At 46.2% G+C, this 15133-nt stretch overlaps 1 protein-coding gene across 1 annotated transcript in view; it reads right to left on the bottom strand.

The window, feature by feature from the left end:
* TMEM132C (transmembrane protein 132C) overlaps positions 1-15133 on the bottom strand; it is a gene marked incomplete at its 5' end in the record, with an annotated part of 187102 nt that overhangs the window by 26968 nt on the left and 145001 nt on the right. Inside the window, one exon of the mRNA XM_083873973.1 lies at positions 14838-15021. Within this exon, the coding sequence (XP_083730099.1) occupies positions 14838-15021 (184 nt within the window). The remainder of the gene's footprint in view (positions 1-14837; positions 15022-15133) is intronic.

Genomic DNA, 15133 nt, shown 5'->3' on the forward strand with positions numbered 1-15133 from the left:
TGATGTTCATCCAACCTCTCAGTTGTAAGAAGACAAGCATTCAGCCATCACTGATTCAGGGACTTAATTCAACATTAAATTGTGGCAGAATGAGGAAGCAAAGTGACAGCTGTTTAATTAAACTCTAAATCCGATTAGATGGTGTTATCAAGAGAAATATCCACGGGAGCCTGAGGTTGTGAGAATGGTCCAGTCTTGCAGGCTGGAAATTCTGGGAGTGGAGTCTCCCAGGATGATGTTAATCCTGGCTCAGAATTCAGATTTGTCCCTCATGCAGCCACAGCACCTCACCAGTGACAGACCTGGAGGACTGACACAAAAATGCCATTTATGTTTGGATAGGGGGAAAGCTGCTTGAAAGAACACGTGGGAAAGAGTCTACCTTAAAATGAACCCAGTATTTGTCTCACAGAACCAGCACAGAGGCAGCCAGACCAGGGCTGCAGGCAGTGGAGATAAAACCCACCCAGGAGAGCTCCAGGAGCTGGGCTGTGCTTCCAGCTAAAGCTCCCTGCAGCCCTGGTTTGTGCCTGAGGTGTTTTGGTTTGCTGAAATTCCTTTCCCAGGGAATTTTCTGTCAGCAGGAGAAATGTTTTTGTAGCTGTCCCTTTGTTCTTCATTCCTTTCCCCAGGAGGGACTTCTCCTTGCTGTCCCTCTGCTCTGACCAATGGGAGTGAAGAGGTTTGTCTTTGTGTCACCAATCCAATTGGTCTGTGTGAAATGGGATAAAAGGGAGACACAGCCCAGAAATAAAGGAGTCATTTTCAGCCTCCTGAATCTCACAGTCTGTGTCACTGTGGTGTCAAACAGGGTCAGCTCCCCCATCACCCTGAGGAACACTGACACCCTGGCAGCACCTCTGCAGGAGGAGAAGATGGACAATGGACATTTGGGAGATGTAAACTGCACAGGCCAGATGCAAACACCACTGGTGGTTGTGGTCACTCCAAGGGACTTCAGGGGAGTTAATTAGGATAACGATTCTGGGTGATTGATTAATGGGAGTATCCATAAGAAAGGAGTTGAGATCAGTGTCTCCACCTCTCCTTCACCTCTCTCTCCTCGGGAGATTTGTAATCATACAAAGCAATCAGACTGCTGGTTCAATTTTTACCTTAAAGCAGACTGTGGAAGTGGTTTGTCTTTGGAGCCACGATGCCACTGGGCTTTCATTCAAATTTAGAACAAATTTATTTAGAATAAACAGGCCAAAACTGGGCCTGTTACAACCTACACCAGCACTCAAGCCCAAACCCAAGTTACACCACTTAAACTTGAGCCTAAAATTCATGAAACTGGCTCACAGGTAATTAAAAACTCAAACCAACAGCAACTGCTGTTTAATCCGGAGTGGTCCCTTAATTTTTAATGCAAATTAGTATTTCAGAAGTGTCAGTCCAGCCTGCTCTCCATCCCTAAAAACATCTTTTGAGGGCAGGGAGTTGTGCACCCCGAGTTCCAGGCACTGTGCTGCTGAGCCCTGAGCCTGGGCACACAATGCCTGTGGATTCCAGCTATTAATGCTGCTCAGATTACAGCTGATTAACCAAATCACATTGTTGGGCAGCAGAGACTCCCTTTATCTCCATAATCCCCCGATTAACAGTGAATTATACATTGTGCTCTCTGCCAACTGGGTCCTCTGGTGTTCCACATCCACAGGCACCATGCACAAGAAGAGAAAGGAGCTGATATTCTGAGTTTTCAGTTCTCAGCACAGCCTGCAGAGGAACAGGAGTGGGAATTTGGATGATTGGGGAACCCCCAAGGCAGAGTCACCCCCTGGCAGAAGAGGGAAAAGGTAAATTTTGTTGGTTGGATTTTGGGCTGCTCCTTCACTTGATCCCAATACTATTGGCCCATCACATCTCAGCCCTGCTCTGCTTCATTTATCACTTTACAATATGAGGGTTTTACTCCATGAGTAGGTGCAGAGGAAATGGGGCAATGCTGCTCAGGAGTGAAAGCAAAAGGGGACAGCCTGTAACACATCCCTGAGTCCCCAAACACGGAACCGGGAGGAATCCAGGTCCAGGAATGTGGATGATTTTCCTCATCCTGCTCAGAAAACAAGAATCAATTTTTCACCCAGATGTGCTGAGGATCACTTGATCTGGGAGCTCTTTCTTGCCCCCTTGGCGCACAGAGTGTCACCAGAGTCTCTGCTCAGCACTGACACCCAGCATGTGGAATAGAGAAATAATAAATCCACATTCAGGCAGTGGAATTTCACTGGTGGAAATACGAATGCTTGGAGAGGCTGGAGAGGGGGAAAAATGTGGAACCAGGGACACAATTAAGAGATTCAGACTCATCTTTCCCACTCCCCAGCAAAGTGATAAGAGATATCTGACAGATCCAGGGCTCAGGGTGGGCTGGGGCTCCTCACCTGCCTCTCCTGGGGCTGAAAAAAACAGTGACACCTTTTTGGGGCCAGAATGGGGAGAAAGCAAAAGCTGGGCTGGGAATTTGTTGTCGCTTCCCTGTAGCTCCTGTGGCCAGTGTAATTTATGATGAAGATCTAAGTGTCTCTCTCCAAACTGGGAACTCAACCCCAAACCCAAGTTACACCACTTAAACTTGAGCCTAAAATTCATGTTCTGCAAACGCAATGCCCTTTTTTAATCAAGGATCTTGTCTCTCTGTTTAGTCTCCACATTAAGATAAATCTTAATTACTGGTCCCCTACATCAGCAACAAACCTTTCCATTTTCTTCCCTTCTTGTGCAGCTTTCAAACACCCTCCTGTCACTGAGCCAATGGGAGAGGTGTCAGCCCTATGAACCAATGTGGGTTTTTAGCTCAGAATGTTATAAAAGGGCTGGATGAATTGTAAATAAAGTTTTCTAGAAATTTCTATTACCTCCTGACTGGGGTGGTCCAGGGCTGCTGAAGCTGTGCAATTATTTCCCTGATGACATTAATCCAAATCCATCTGGGTTTCAGTGCATGGAAACCAAGTTTTTAACAGAGCTGCAAACCCCACTGATGGTGAATAAACGACTCAGTTTGGGAAGTCAAGGTAGAATTTTATCCAGTATAATCTTTCCTTGGTTGTTCCAAGGAGAAGGCACTGGAGTGATCAGAGTGAGGGCTGGGCTGGACTCTGAAATTCAGGTGAAGTCATTTCAGATGCTTTATGGACTTCAAGGATTAAATCTCAAGGACAATTTCTTGTTTTAAACCTCTGGGGTCCTCCAGGACACCTGGATGATTTTTATGGCCGCTGTGAACTTGTTTTATTTGGGCAGGTGAATATTATTATGGATTATTAATGAGTTGCTTTCTCCCTCTAATAGACATTTTCTCCCTCTAATAGTCACCATCCACATCCTAAAAGTTCCTGAAGTCCCTCAGTTCTTGGTCATGAACTTGGGTGAAGTTTGTGGATCTCAGAGCCTTGTTTACACCACAGTGGAAGTGAAGCAGGCAGCTCCTGCTTCAATATTTCAATTTAATTTAATCTAGTCTGAAATCAGCAAGAGGAATTTTTCTCCTTGTTCTTTACTTATTTTGCTTGGACAGTTTTAATTTTCGACAAGCAAAAATCTGTAACAAACAAAGAGACCACGAATTCTTGTGCAATGCAGAAAAAAACCACAGCAAATAGTCATTATTATTTCCTGTCCTTGTACCTAAATTATTTTTCCTTTTCAAATAGTTTATTGATTTCACAGCAGCTGAAGCTGTGCTTTTACATAAGCAAAGCACAAGAGAGGGCAGGACCAGGATTATTGCATTAATGGCAGCAGATACTGCACAGACATCAGAAACTCACTGAGCTTAAAAAGATGAGAGAGTGACACAGGAAAATTAAATTATTGATCAGACACAGGCCTGATAGACTGGTGGGCCTTATAGAAACTAAACCTGGCATACATCTAGGAGGAGGAAAATGAAATATATCCAGTGTGTACAATCACAGATGCAATTATCTCCCTCTTCCTCAAGCAGAAATAAGTTTTACCTTCAGGGGGTGAATGTCCAGATCCTGCTGGAGGAGCATCCTGGAAGAGCTGGCCCTGATCATTGTGTAACTCAGGGAGTGACACACAAAGGGATCAAACCCATTTATTTAAAGCACTTTTTTTCTCTGTGAGCATAACCTGGAGCCATCCTGGTGACCATTAACTTTATCTGAGCATCTCACAGGCTGGAAACAACATCTGTGTCCTTGAGAGTTTGGCTTTTTTTGTCCCCAACCCTACTGGATGGGCAAATAAAAGGTGTCACCTCTAGCCACAAACTTGGCTTCACAAAAATCAGAATTATTTCCATTTTTACACTTCAGCATCCCTGTCTGAGCAGGGAATTTTCCTCCCTGAAGGATCAGCAGTGCAGGATGATGCTGTCAGCCCAACCCTTGCACTGTACCACAGGAAATAATAATAATAATAATAACACAGGGACATTTTAGAGATGAGTCAAGTGCTGCCAAAGAGCCAAGAGAGGCAGAAACCAACTGCAGACAGACCTGTGGCTCCCAGACAATCTCTATTTTTGCCTCCCAGAGCTTAATGAGTAGCCCACGATTTGGATGAGGTAAGAGGAGGGGTGACTGAGCCTGGAATGACTTTATTTATTTATTCCCACCCCGACTCCTTCAAACAGATGTCCTGGGCTACCTGTGCCAGCTGGCAGCTCCTCTCTCAGCCCTGCTTTTCAATTGACATTTTTGTCCCAGTTCCAGCAGCCAAACCAGAGGCTCCTCTGCTGCCTCAACCGTGGAAAAAACTTCATTTTTTTTTTTTTTTTTTTTTAATGCATGCAGGACTGCTGGACAAAATGATTGCTGAGGATGCTCAGGTGTGGGATGGATGGGTTTGGTTTGTGCTGCTGACATGATCTGTGCTGCAGGAGGCCTCCTGCCTTCTGTCAGAGCTTCAAGAGCACTGAGAGGTTACAGCAACCTCTGCTGGACCCCAGCCAGCTCCTGAGCATGAAAAAAAAGGAAGAGAATTCACCTTTCAATCACACAAGGTGATTTTGGTAAAGTCTGGTTTATGCAGATGAAAATAAAAATGTTATGCTAAGGTAAAAAAATGTCCACATTGAAACAGGAAAGGAGATAAAGTGGTTTTCCCTGGCATGGCAGAAAACGTCCACATTAAAGCAGGAAAAGTGATAAAGTGGTTTTCCCTGGCATGGCAGAAAATGTCCACATTAAAGCAGGAAAAGTGATAAAGTGGTTTTCCCTGGCATGGCAGAAGAGCAAATTAATGAACCTCAGGGTTTCAACTCCAAGCAGCACTTTGGGGGTGGGAGGTGTAAATAAAAGTGAAATTCTGTGCTGCAGGTGAGCACATTATGTGAGCAGTAACACTCTGCCCTGTCTCCAATACTGAATTTACAGGCTGATGTTTCTCTCTGTCATCTTCTCAAACTTCCCAGTGAACCTGAATTATTTTTACACTTATTTGGTTTAAGCAAAGCACTCATTCCCCAGACTCCAAAGGACACAGAGCACAACACAGTCACTGCTCTGGTACTGACACTCAGCATTCAACAGTCACCTCCTGGAATTAATAAAAACTGCACTGTTGTTATTTTTCACTAATAGAGGATTTCCAAAAGCAAATTACAGCCATAAATTACATCATTACAGCCCCCTATTATTGTTCTCTGAGGTAACAAATCTTGCAGAAAGACAATCAGCTCTGCTAGAGAGAAAAAATAAAATAAAAAATACAGAGGACAAATCAGATGATTGGGACCTGATTAAAATTAATGTCAGTGGGACTTTTTTTTTTTTTTTCCATTTGCCTACTGAAATTCCCTCTCTCACCAGTGTGTTGGTGGGTCATGCCATGGTGCTGGAGTATTAAATATTAGGTGGAAATTCCTCTTGAGCAGCCCAGTGTTTGTGGGGCCAGGAAGTGCAAGGGTTGGGCTGGAAATTAATTCAGTATTTGGGAGTAACATGGAGAGCTGGGGCATTAAAGCCTGTTGGTTTATTTTTTTATTATTATTATTATTTTGTTTGTTTTGTTTTGTTTGTTTGGGTTTTTTATTATTTTATTTTTTTCCCTTTTTTTGTTGTTATTGTTGTGGGGGTTTTTTTTTGTTGTTTTGGTTTTCATTTATTTATTTATTTATTGTTTTTTTTTTTTTTTTTTTTTTTTTTTTTTTTTGTTTGGTTGTTTTTTTTTTGTTTTGTTTTGTTTTTTTTTTTTTTGTTTTTTTTTGTTTTTTTGTTTTTTTGTTTTGTTTTGTTTTGTTTTGTTTGTTTGTGGTTTTTTTTGGTGGTCCAAGCTTTGGTGATGTCCTGGCCCCCTCCTGGCTCTGGGATTATGGATAAATCAAATCCCATCCCCACTTGCTGCTCCCCCTGTCCTTCAGCAGCTGCTGCAGAGAGGCAGGAGCTCAGTGCCAGCTCTGTCCTCTGCTCAGCCCTGCCCTGCCCTCTGTGCTTTATCTCCCTCCAGCACAACTCCTGAGTTTGAAGCAGAAATTCCTAATGAATTCCATGGCAAACATCCTCAGTGATGAGCATCTGCCTGGATAATGAACTGTAAACCCAGAGCAGGGCAAGGCAAACACCAATCCCACAGCAAATTGAAGGTGAAAAGTCTCCGGGTTTTTAAGGTTTGGGGGCAGTTCATTAAAACAGTGAGTTTTATAAAAGTCAGGGTGATGTTTTAACCCCATGCTCCCTCATTATTTCCCATTAGAGTAAAGCATTTCCTCGTTTCACTGTCCAAGCTGTAACACCTCAGCCCCTCATTGATTAGAGCTCAGCCTGAACAACTCCCAGCTCTGCTACACAAACATTTCACCTGCTTGTGAAGAGTGAGGCAACATCAGAGCTCTCTTTCCAGATCAAAACCCTCATTAGGAGCTGCCAATTAAGAGAGATCCCTCCTGGTTTTCACAGGGGTCACAGTTATCCCATCTGGGTGAGGAAATGCTCTGTCTGCAAACACCCCTGGCTGCTCTGGCAGCCCCTGCTCAGCTCCCACCTCCTCCAGGTGTCACCATGAGGAGCTGGAGAATATTTTATCCTCCAGGGAAAAGCACCAAAGTGTGTTGTCTGCAATCAGTTTGGGCAGTGGGTGGGTTATTTATCAGGTAAGTCCAGGCAATGCCTTGTTTACCTAAAACTAATGAGAAAAGTCGAGTTTAGGGAGAGCTGGTGCATTAATCCCAGAGGAAAAGGCACAATCCAGCAGTGGAGACTGATGAGTGCAACTCTGCAGCCCTGGTTTGTGCCTGGGGTGTTTTGGTTTGCTGAAATTCCTTTCCCAGGGAATTTTCTGTCAACAGGAGAAATGTTTTTGTAGCTGTCCCTTTGTTCTTCATTCCTTTCCCCAGGAGGGACTTCTCCTTGCTGTCCCTCTGCTCTGCCCAATGGGAGTGAAGAGGTTTGTCTTTGTGTCACCAATCCAATTGGTCTGTGTGAAATGGGATAAAAGGGAGACACAGCCCAGAAATAAAGGAGTCATTTTCAGCCTCCTGAATCTCACAGTCTGTGTCCTTGTGGTGTCAAACAGGGTCAAATAACTCCATTACATCACACCCAACAAAAAACCAGGAGCTCAGCAAGACCCTCCCTCATCTCGAGATAATGTTGGGTTTGATTGGAAAAAACAGTGTATAAAGGGGACACATCGCAGAAATAAAGGAGTCATTTTCAGCCTCCTGAATCTCACAGTCTGTGGTGTAAAACAGCCTCACAACTCCCTTTCCCCAACAAACCCTTGCAATGTCCTCCCAGCTCCTTTTTCTCCCCTGTGCTGCAGGATCCAGCCATGGCTCAGCTCTGCTCCAAGCCTGAACTGCTCAACACACCCTGCAGCCTTAATTAGGAACTTCTGTGCCTTTAAATTCCAGTTCTCTGTGTTGGCTGCAAACTCCTGCACAGCAGCAGCCTCTGAATTTGGGCTGCTCCTCCTGGGCAGTGCCCTGTGCCCTCCTCCATCTGCTGTGACAGGGAGGGGACACGGGGAGGGGACACAGGGAGGGGACACAGGGAGGGGACACAGGCTGGGCACAGCCTTGGCAGCTTCAGCATCACATCCCCAGCCCTGGAGTGTCACAGCCCCCTCTCTGCTGGCTCTGCTGGCTCGTGTGGCAGCTGTGAAATTGCCTCTGTGGTTGTGTTAAACAACCCCAACTTTAATCAGCTGTCACTTCAGATCCATCCACTGTGGTTTAAGATGTCTCCTTCCCATGGAGCAGCACCACAGAGCTGAGCCAGCACCTGAAACAATCCCCAAAACGCTCCTGGAGAACAACACAACCTCCAGATTTCACATCTTACACAAGGCAGGGCCATGAACTGACACCAGTGGATCCTGTGTCCCTCCTCTCCTTTTCAGTTTCACTGAACCTTTTGTATTATTGCATTGATTTTATTTTATTTTACCTTTCTTCCTATTAAATTATATTTCTGACTTGGAGCCTCTCAACACCCTGACTCTGATCAGGTTGCCTCACACACAGAATTTTCCAGAAGCTCCTGACACTCCTTTTCCAGGGGATTATTTTGGTATCAGCACAATGATTTACTTGCTGCCTGTCTCACTGCTCATCCTTCTTCTTCTGCATTTTTTTTGTTTGGTTAGCAGGATTTGCCTCCTGTCGAAGCATCTATTAAACCTCATATTAACATTTCTCAGGGAGTTTCAAAAATCTGCAAGTCAGTCGGCCCCACCTCTGCTCAGCATCCCAAAACCCCCCAGGGAATCCATCCCACAGCACTGTCAGATATGGGGGATGCTGCAAGAGGAAATTAGACATTCCCATGGAAAATGACAGACAGCTTGGTCTGACAGAAATATTACAGAAATATTAATTCCAGCCAGCTGGGATTGCCTCACTGACCCGTTCTCATTTCCTGCAAAACCCAGGACTGACTGTGACTGTGGTAAAGAAAAGGAAAACAGAAGCTGGAGGGAAAAGTGCAAGGGTTGTAGGAATGATGTCTGGGACTTAAAAAGGCAGCGTTAAATGGGATTCTTTCATTCTTTCTTTTCATTTGGGATTCTTTCTGCTGTCTGCATCTTCTGCCCCATCTGAGATCAATGAACAACAGCTTGTCCACGTTCTGCTTTTGTTTCCTGCTGGGCAGGCAGCAGGAAAAGCCAATTCTCCCCAGAGCTGATGAATCAATGAGCACAGGCAGTCCCAGACTGACACACTGGGTGACACAGCTGATTTTACAGAGGCTGAGTTCACTGAGAGCAGTGGCACAATTACTGCAATTATATCCCCCATTTTATATATATATATTCCATTTATATTATATATAAATGCAATCAATAATCAATACAAGTTTTTTTCAATGCTAAAAAAAAAAAAATACCAAAATCCAAACTCCAGCAAAGCACAAACACAAAATCCCAGTCTCCCTCTAAATTTTTCAATCTAAAAAGAGTCACAAAAAGAAAGAAGTCAAAAAAACTTCTTTACCTCAACTAACTAAAAGCAAAACCAAAAAACCTCTTTCTAACTGCTGTCTGTGCATCTAAAAATCTAAACAAACCATCCCAAAGAAAAAAGGCAAAAAAATAAACTGCTTTTCAAAACAAACTGCAGTGGGAAAACACACTTCTTCCTTCCTTGCTTTGCTTTCAAAACTCATTTTAAAAGCACAAAACACAACATACAGCACCCACAAAGCAAACAATTAAAAATACAAACATCACAATCACACTAAAACTCTTCCTTCCATAATGGGAAGGCAGCAAAGTCCTGGTTTAGGTCACTGCTGTCCTGGTTTGGGTCACTGCAGTGGGAGGGACAGGAAGATCTCTGTGTCCCCCTGCACACAAACACTCTTCTCTGAACTCTAAAAACTCCTGACTTCATGCTCAGGGCTGCAGAGATGATTTCAGCTGTCCCAGTAAATGTTATTAATAGAACAGCCTGATTTTACAGAAAATAAATTTCCTAAACTCACGGTGTTTTCTTCCTGAATTACCTGAGACAATTCCTGCCAGCTGAAAAGCCTGACACTGTGGCTGAGCTGTTTGCTCATTTGTGTGGCTGTGATAAGCAAATCAGGAAATGGGTTTTTCCTTCTGGAAAGCTCCTCAGTGCCTGTTGCCTCCACTTTTATTCAAGACTGAAAGATGAACCCGAGTGAGAATTCTGCACTCGTGTGACCTTGGGCTAGATGGAGCTTTATGGTGTGAACTCACAGACTGTGCAGGGATGAAAACTCTATTTAATTCAGGTCCATATTTTAAAATGGTATTGCAGGGACTTCATTACAATGAAACACCTTAAAAAAAAACAAACCCTCACCTTAGGGAAGAGCAGACATAAGTGTGTATATAAAACAACAGCTGAGTTTTTGATCACCTCTGCTTTAATGGCGAGCCAGTTAACAAGCACACATAAAACTGTCACAAAGTGCTTTTGGCTGAGTCACAGCTCTGCAGCAGATCCATCCCCTCTTTCTGCAGCAGGAGCATCAACACCCTGAGCTCAGGATGGAAAGAAACACGCAAAGCCAGCAGTTCCTGATGAACAACTCAGCTCTGAGCAAAAAGGACAACACGAGGAGCTGCAGTGCCTAAGGAGGAGCTGAGAGTCCCATCAATGCTGGGACTGCCAGTTTATCCTGCTTTAAAAACCTGGATTGAGCAGCAAGGCCACAGGATGCTGCTGCACAGGGGAAAGATTCAGTTCCCATCAGTGGGTGCATCAGTTCCCATCAGTGCAAGAATCAGTTCCCATCAGAGGAAGAATCAGTTTACATCAGCAGAAAGGAAAAATCAGTTTAGATCAGCAGAAAGGCAGGACACGTAAAAACAGATTATTACACTCTTTATGAGACCCCACTGGCAGAGCTGAGGAGAACTCAGACAAACTCCTGGGCACAGGAAACAGCAGCGAGGAACTTTGAGAAATGCCCTGAGCCTTTTGGTGTCTCTGGCTGCTGTTATTTCCCTGCAGCACATCACTGTGCTGCTGCTCCTTACTGCACACCCCATCCAGGCAGATGGGATATGGATCCTGCTAAAACCCTCTCTTTTGGCTACATGAGGAATTCCCATCGATTTCTCAGCAGCTTTACCCACCTCCTGCTCCACTGATCCAAGCCCTGCGAGGCTCTTTTAAAATTTCAGGTTCAGTTCTTGCTGACAATGTCAATTCTTTAATCTCTTTGGAGCTGCCATGGCAACAGTGGCACTGATTTTTTGAAGACCACTTGGTTTTCATCTTACTACTCTTTTTATAATGTAATCATTGCACGGGGCAATAAAAGATACATGATCTTTCTTGCTTCATCAGTTTGGAATGGCTCAGGTGAGATGAGCTTTAATCCATGGGTCAGAACCAGCATTTTTGTTACACCCAAATCAGGGTGGAAGATTTTTCAGGGTGTCCCTCAGAGCAGAGGAAAAGACCTGGCCAGACACTGCAGCTCCTTTTCCTGGTCACTTTTAACAATGTGCAGGCATAGCTTTGACTTTGGATGTTCTCACAGTTATCCTTAAATCAACAAAAATCTCCTTTTCACCTCCAGAGGATTACAAACCCCACTTTGCTGCTGAACACTGAGATCTGATTTCTGTACACAACCCTGAGCTGCTGCTGCTCCTCTGGGCAGTGCAGATAAAGACTCAGCTCTGACTCCTCAGCAGAGAAAACATTGCCCTCTCTAATTTCAGAGGGACTCCTGTTCCTGAGTGGGGGAACTACCAGATCATCAGCTCAGCTGGGGATTAATTCATCAATTCAGGCTGATGGAGGGAGCACCCTGGCTGGACAGGCAGAGTGAGCCAACAGAAAAGTGAAAATTCTCTTTATCTCCCCCTACCCTGCCAGTGAAGCCAATTGTACTCTGGTGTTGTGTCCAAGGGCACTCTGTTAACACAGTTCTGTGTTTTGGCCCTGGCCAAGTGTTATCACAATGAGATAAACACCAGAGAGCTTTGTGGAGAGAAAGGTTTAATGATTTCATTGTTTGAACCCCCTGTCTGAACCCCCAGTGCCTCCAGGCAATCTGTTGGGAAAAAAAAGGATCTTGCCTTACATGATTTATACAACACTCAACTCCTCCTTTCAGACCTCCAGCTCTTACAGGAAGCCTGGCAGGCAGATGAATTTTAATGCAGAATAGACACAAGTCTGTGAGAAGCCTGGATGCAAGTGCAGAGGCATCACACCCTGACAGGAGATATTAGAATCTCCATTCCCCCAGACACAGAAAACAGAGAAGAAGCTGATGGATTCTTTCCTGAAACGAGCAAGAAGACACAAAGTCTGCCAGCAGACACCTGCCTGTTGTTTGGCAGTGGAAGGCATCCATCTCAAAATAAAATCTGACCACAGAAATTCTTCTTCAGGCACGTTCTCCAGTCCTTAGAGGAGAGATGCTCCAATAAATATCCCCTGTTGAAGCTGACAGGTAATGAGGACAATTATTTCCCCCTCAGATCTGGGATGCAGTGCAAAGATTTCTGCTGACTGAACAGCCTGTGGATCAGGAAATTGCTGGCCACGACCTCATTTGATATGAGCAGCAGTTTCACTCTTCAAAGGGGGAGAATATATTGAAGAAAATATTGAAGACTGGGACTTCCAGGAAATAATACTCATCTAATTATCTGCTGAACACTGCTCAAAGACAAGGCTGCCAGGATTTTGCCACCCAGATGATGCCAAATTCCCAAGGAGCACAGAGCTGTGTCCAACTCTTCTCCCAAATCCTGCCCAACAAATAAAATGCCTGACTAACAATGGCACACCTGAAATGCTGGAGAATCCAGAGAAATTCCTTGTCTTCCTAAAACACTGAGCAGAGAGAGGAGATTTTAACCCAGACCATGTATCCACAGGAGAGTCTGCACTTCATGATTCTTAAATATATTATTGAGGCTATTACTGTTTTCTGTTTTTGACTTGAAACCAAAAGTTCTTACACTATCAGCCTCAGCCTACTAAGGACCAGGAGACTTGGCCTTCAGCAGAAGGTCCTTGAGGTCCTCTGGAGCTGCTCTGCAGCTTGAAAGCTCAAGGCCATCAGAAACAGGCAGGAAAATCTACTGGGGTGTGTGGGAAAAGCCAAGAAATTCAGGGTTTAAATATGAGAGAGGTGGTTGAAGAGGCAGCATCCCTTTCCTCTGAGCTTCCCTTTCCTCTCAGCATCCTTTTCCTCTGAGCATGCCTTCCCTCTGAGCTTCCCTTCCTTTCCTCTGAGCTTCCCTTTCCTCTGAGCTTCCCTTCTCTGTGAGCTTCCCTTTTCTCTGAGCTTCCCTTCCCTCTGAGCTTCCCTTCCCTCTGAGCTTCCCTTCCCTCTGAGCATCCCTTCCCTCTGAGCTTCCCTTTTCTCTGAGCTTCCCTTCCCTCTGAGCTTCCCTTCCCTCTGAGCTTCCCTTCCCTCTGAGCTTCCCTTCCCTCTGAGCTTCCCTTTCCTCTGAGCTTCCCTTCCCTCTGAGCTTCCCTTTCCTCTGAGCTTCCCTTTCCTCTGAGCTTCCCTTCCCTCTGAGCTTCCCTTTCCTCTGAGCTTCCCTTTCCTCTGAGCATCCCTCTCCTCTTCTGAGCATCCCTTCCCTCTGAGCTTCCCTTTCCTCTGAGCTTCCCTTTCCTCTGAGCATCCCTCTCCTCTTCTGAGCATCCCTTCCCTCTGAGCTTCCCTTTCCTCTGAGCTTCCCTTTCCTCTGAGCATCCCTCTCCTCTTCTGAGCATCCCTTTCCTCTGAGCTTCCCTTCCTTTCCTCTGAGCTCCCCTTTCCTCTGAGCATCCCTTTCCCCTGTGGAGAGTGTGCAGGTCAGTGTGTACATCAGTGTGTAGGTAGATCAGTGTGTAACTCAGTGAGTAGCCCAGTGAGTAGAGCAGTGTGTAACTCAGTGTGTAGGTCAATGAGTAGCTCAGTGTGCAGGCTTGCTGCAGGGTCAGCCCTGTGCAGCTGTGGATATGCCCAGAGCAGGGATAGGGATAGGGATAGGGACAGGGACAGGGATAGGGATAGGGACAGGGATAGGGACAGGGATAGGGACAGGGATAGGGATAGGGATAGGGACAGGGACAGGGACAGGGATAGGGACAGGGATAGGGACAGGGATAGGGACAGGGATAGGGATAGGGATAGGGACAGGGATAGGGACAGGGACAGGGACAGGGACAGGGACAGGGACAGGGATAGGGATAGGGACAGGGATAGGGATAGGGATAGGGACAGGGACAGGGATAGGGACAGGGATAGGGACAGGGACAGGGACAGGGACAGGGACAGGGACAGGGATAGGGATAGGGACAGGGATAGGGATAGGGATAGGGACAGGGACAGGGACAGGGATAGGGACAGGGACAGGGATAGAGACAGGGACAGGGACAGGGACAGGGATAGGGATAGGGACAGGGACAGGGACAGGGATAGGGATAGGGACAGGGACAGGGACAGGGACAGGGACAGGGACAGGGATAGGGACAGGGACAGGGATAGGGACAGGGATAGGGATAGGGACAGGGATAGGGATAGGGATAGGGACAGGGAGGGACAGGGACAGGGACAGGGACAGGGATAGGGATAGGGATAGGGATAGGGATAGGGATAGGGACAGGGATAGGGATAGGGACAGGGATAGGGATAGGGATAGGGATAGGGATAGGGATAGGGATAGGGATAGAGACAGGGATAGGGACAGGGATAGGGACAGGGACAGGGATAGGGATAGGGATAGGGACAGGGAGGGACAGGGATAGGGACAGGGACAGGGACAGGGATAGGGACAGGGATGGTCCCAGGCAGGCAGCACTCCCTGCTCAGGCTGTGGATGTGCCCAGAGCAGGGATATGGATGGTTCCAGGCAGGCAGCACTCCCTGCTCAGGCTGTGTGTCCCTCAGCCCACAGAGCTGTCCCACAGCAGAGAAAGCTCTTACCATGGCCAGGGGCACGATGCCCACCAGGTCCTTCTGGCAGATGAAGATCTCGGCCAGGGCGGGCTCGGAGGAGCCCCGGCGGGGGTACTCCACCTGCCAGCTGATGGGCTGCGTGCCCGACAGGCTGCTGAAGCTGGCGATCTCAAAGTCCAGCTGCACGACTTCGTGGAACAGGCTGGTGCTCCTGGGGAGAGCAGAACAGGCACAGGGAAGAGCCGTTACTGGGGCTGAAGGAGGCTGAGGAAGTCAAGCAGATCAATCACTGGGAATTCAGAGGTTTACATGCAGTTATCACA

This window comes from Zosterops lateralis (genome assembly GCF_965231275.1).
Source record: "Zosterops lateralis genome assembly, chromosome: 17".
Taxonomy (NCBI): domain Eukaryota; kingdom Metazoa; phylum Chordata; class Aves; order Passeriformes; family Zosteropidae; genus Zosterops; species Zosterops lateralis.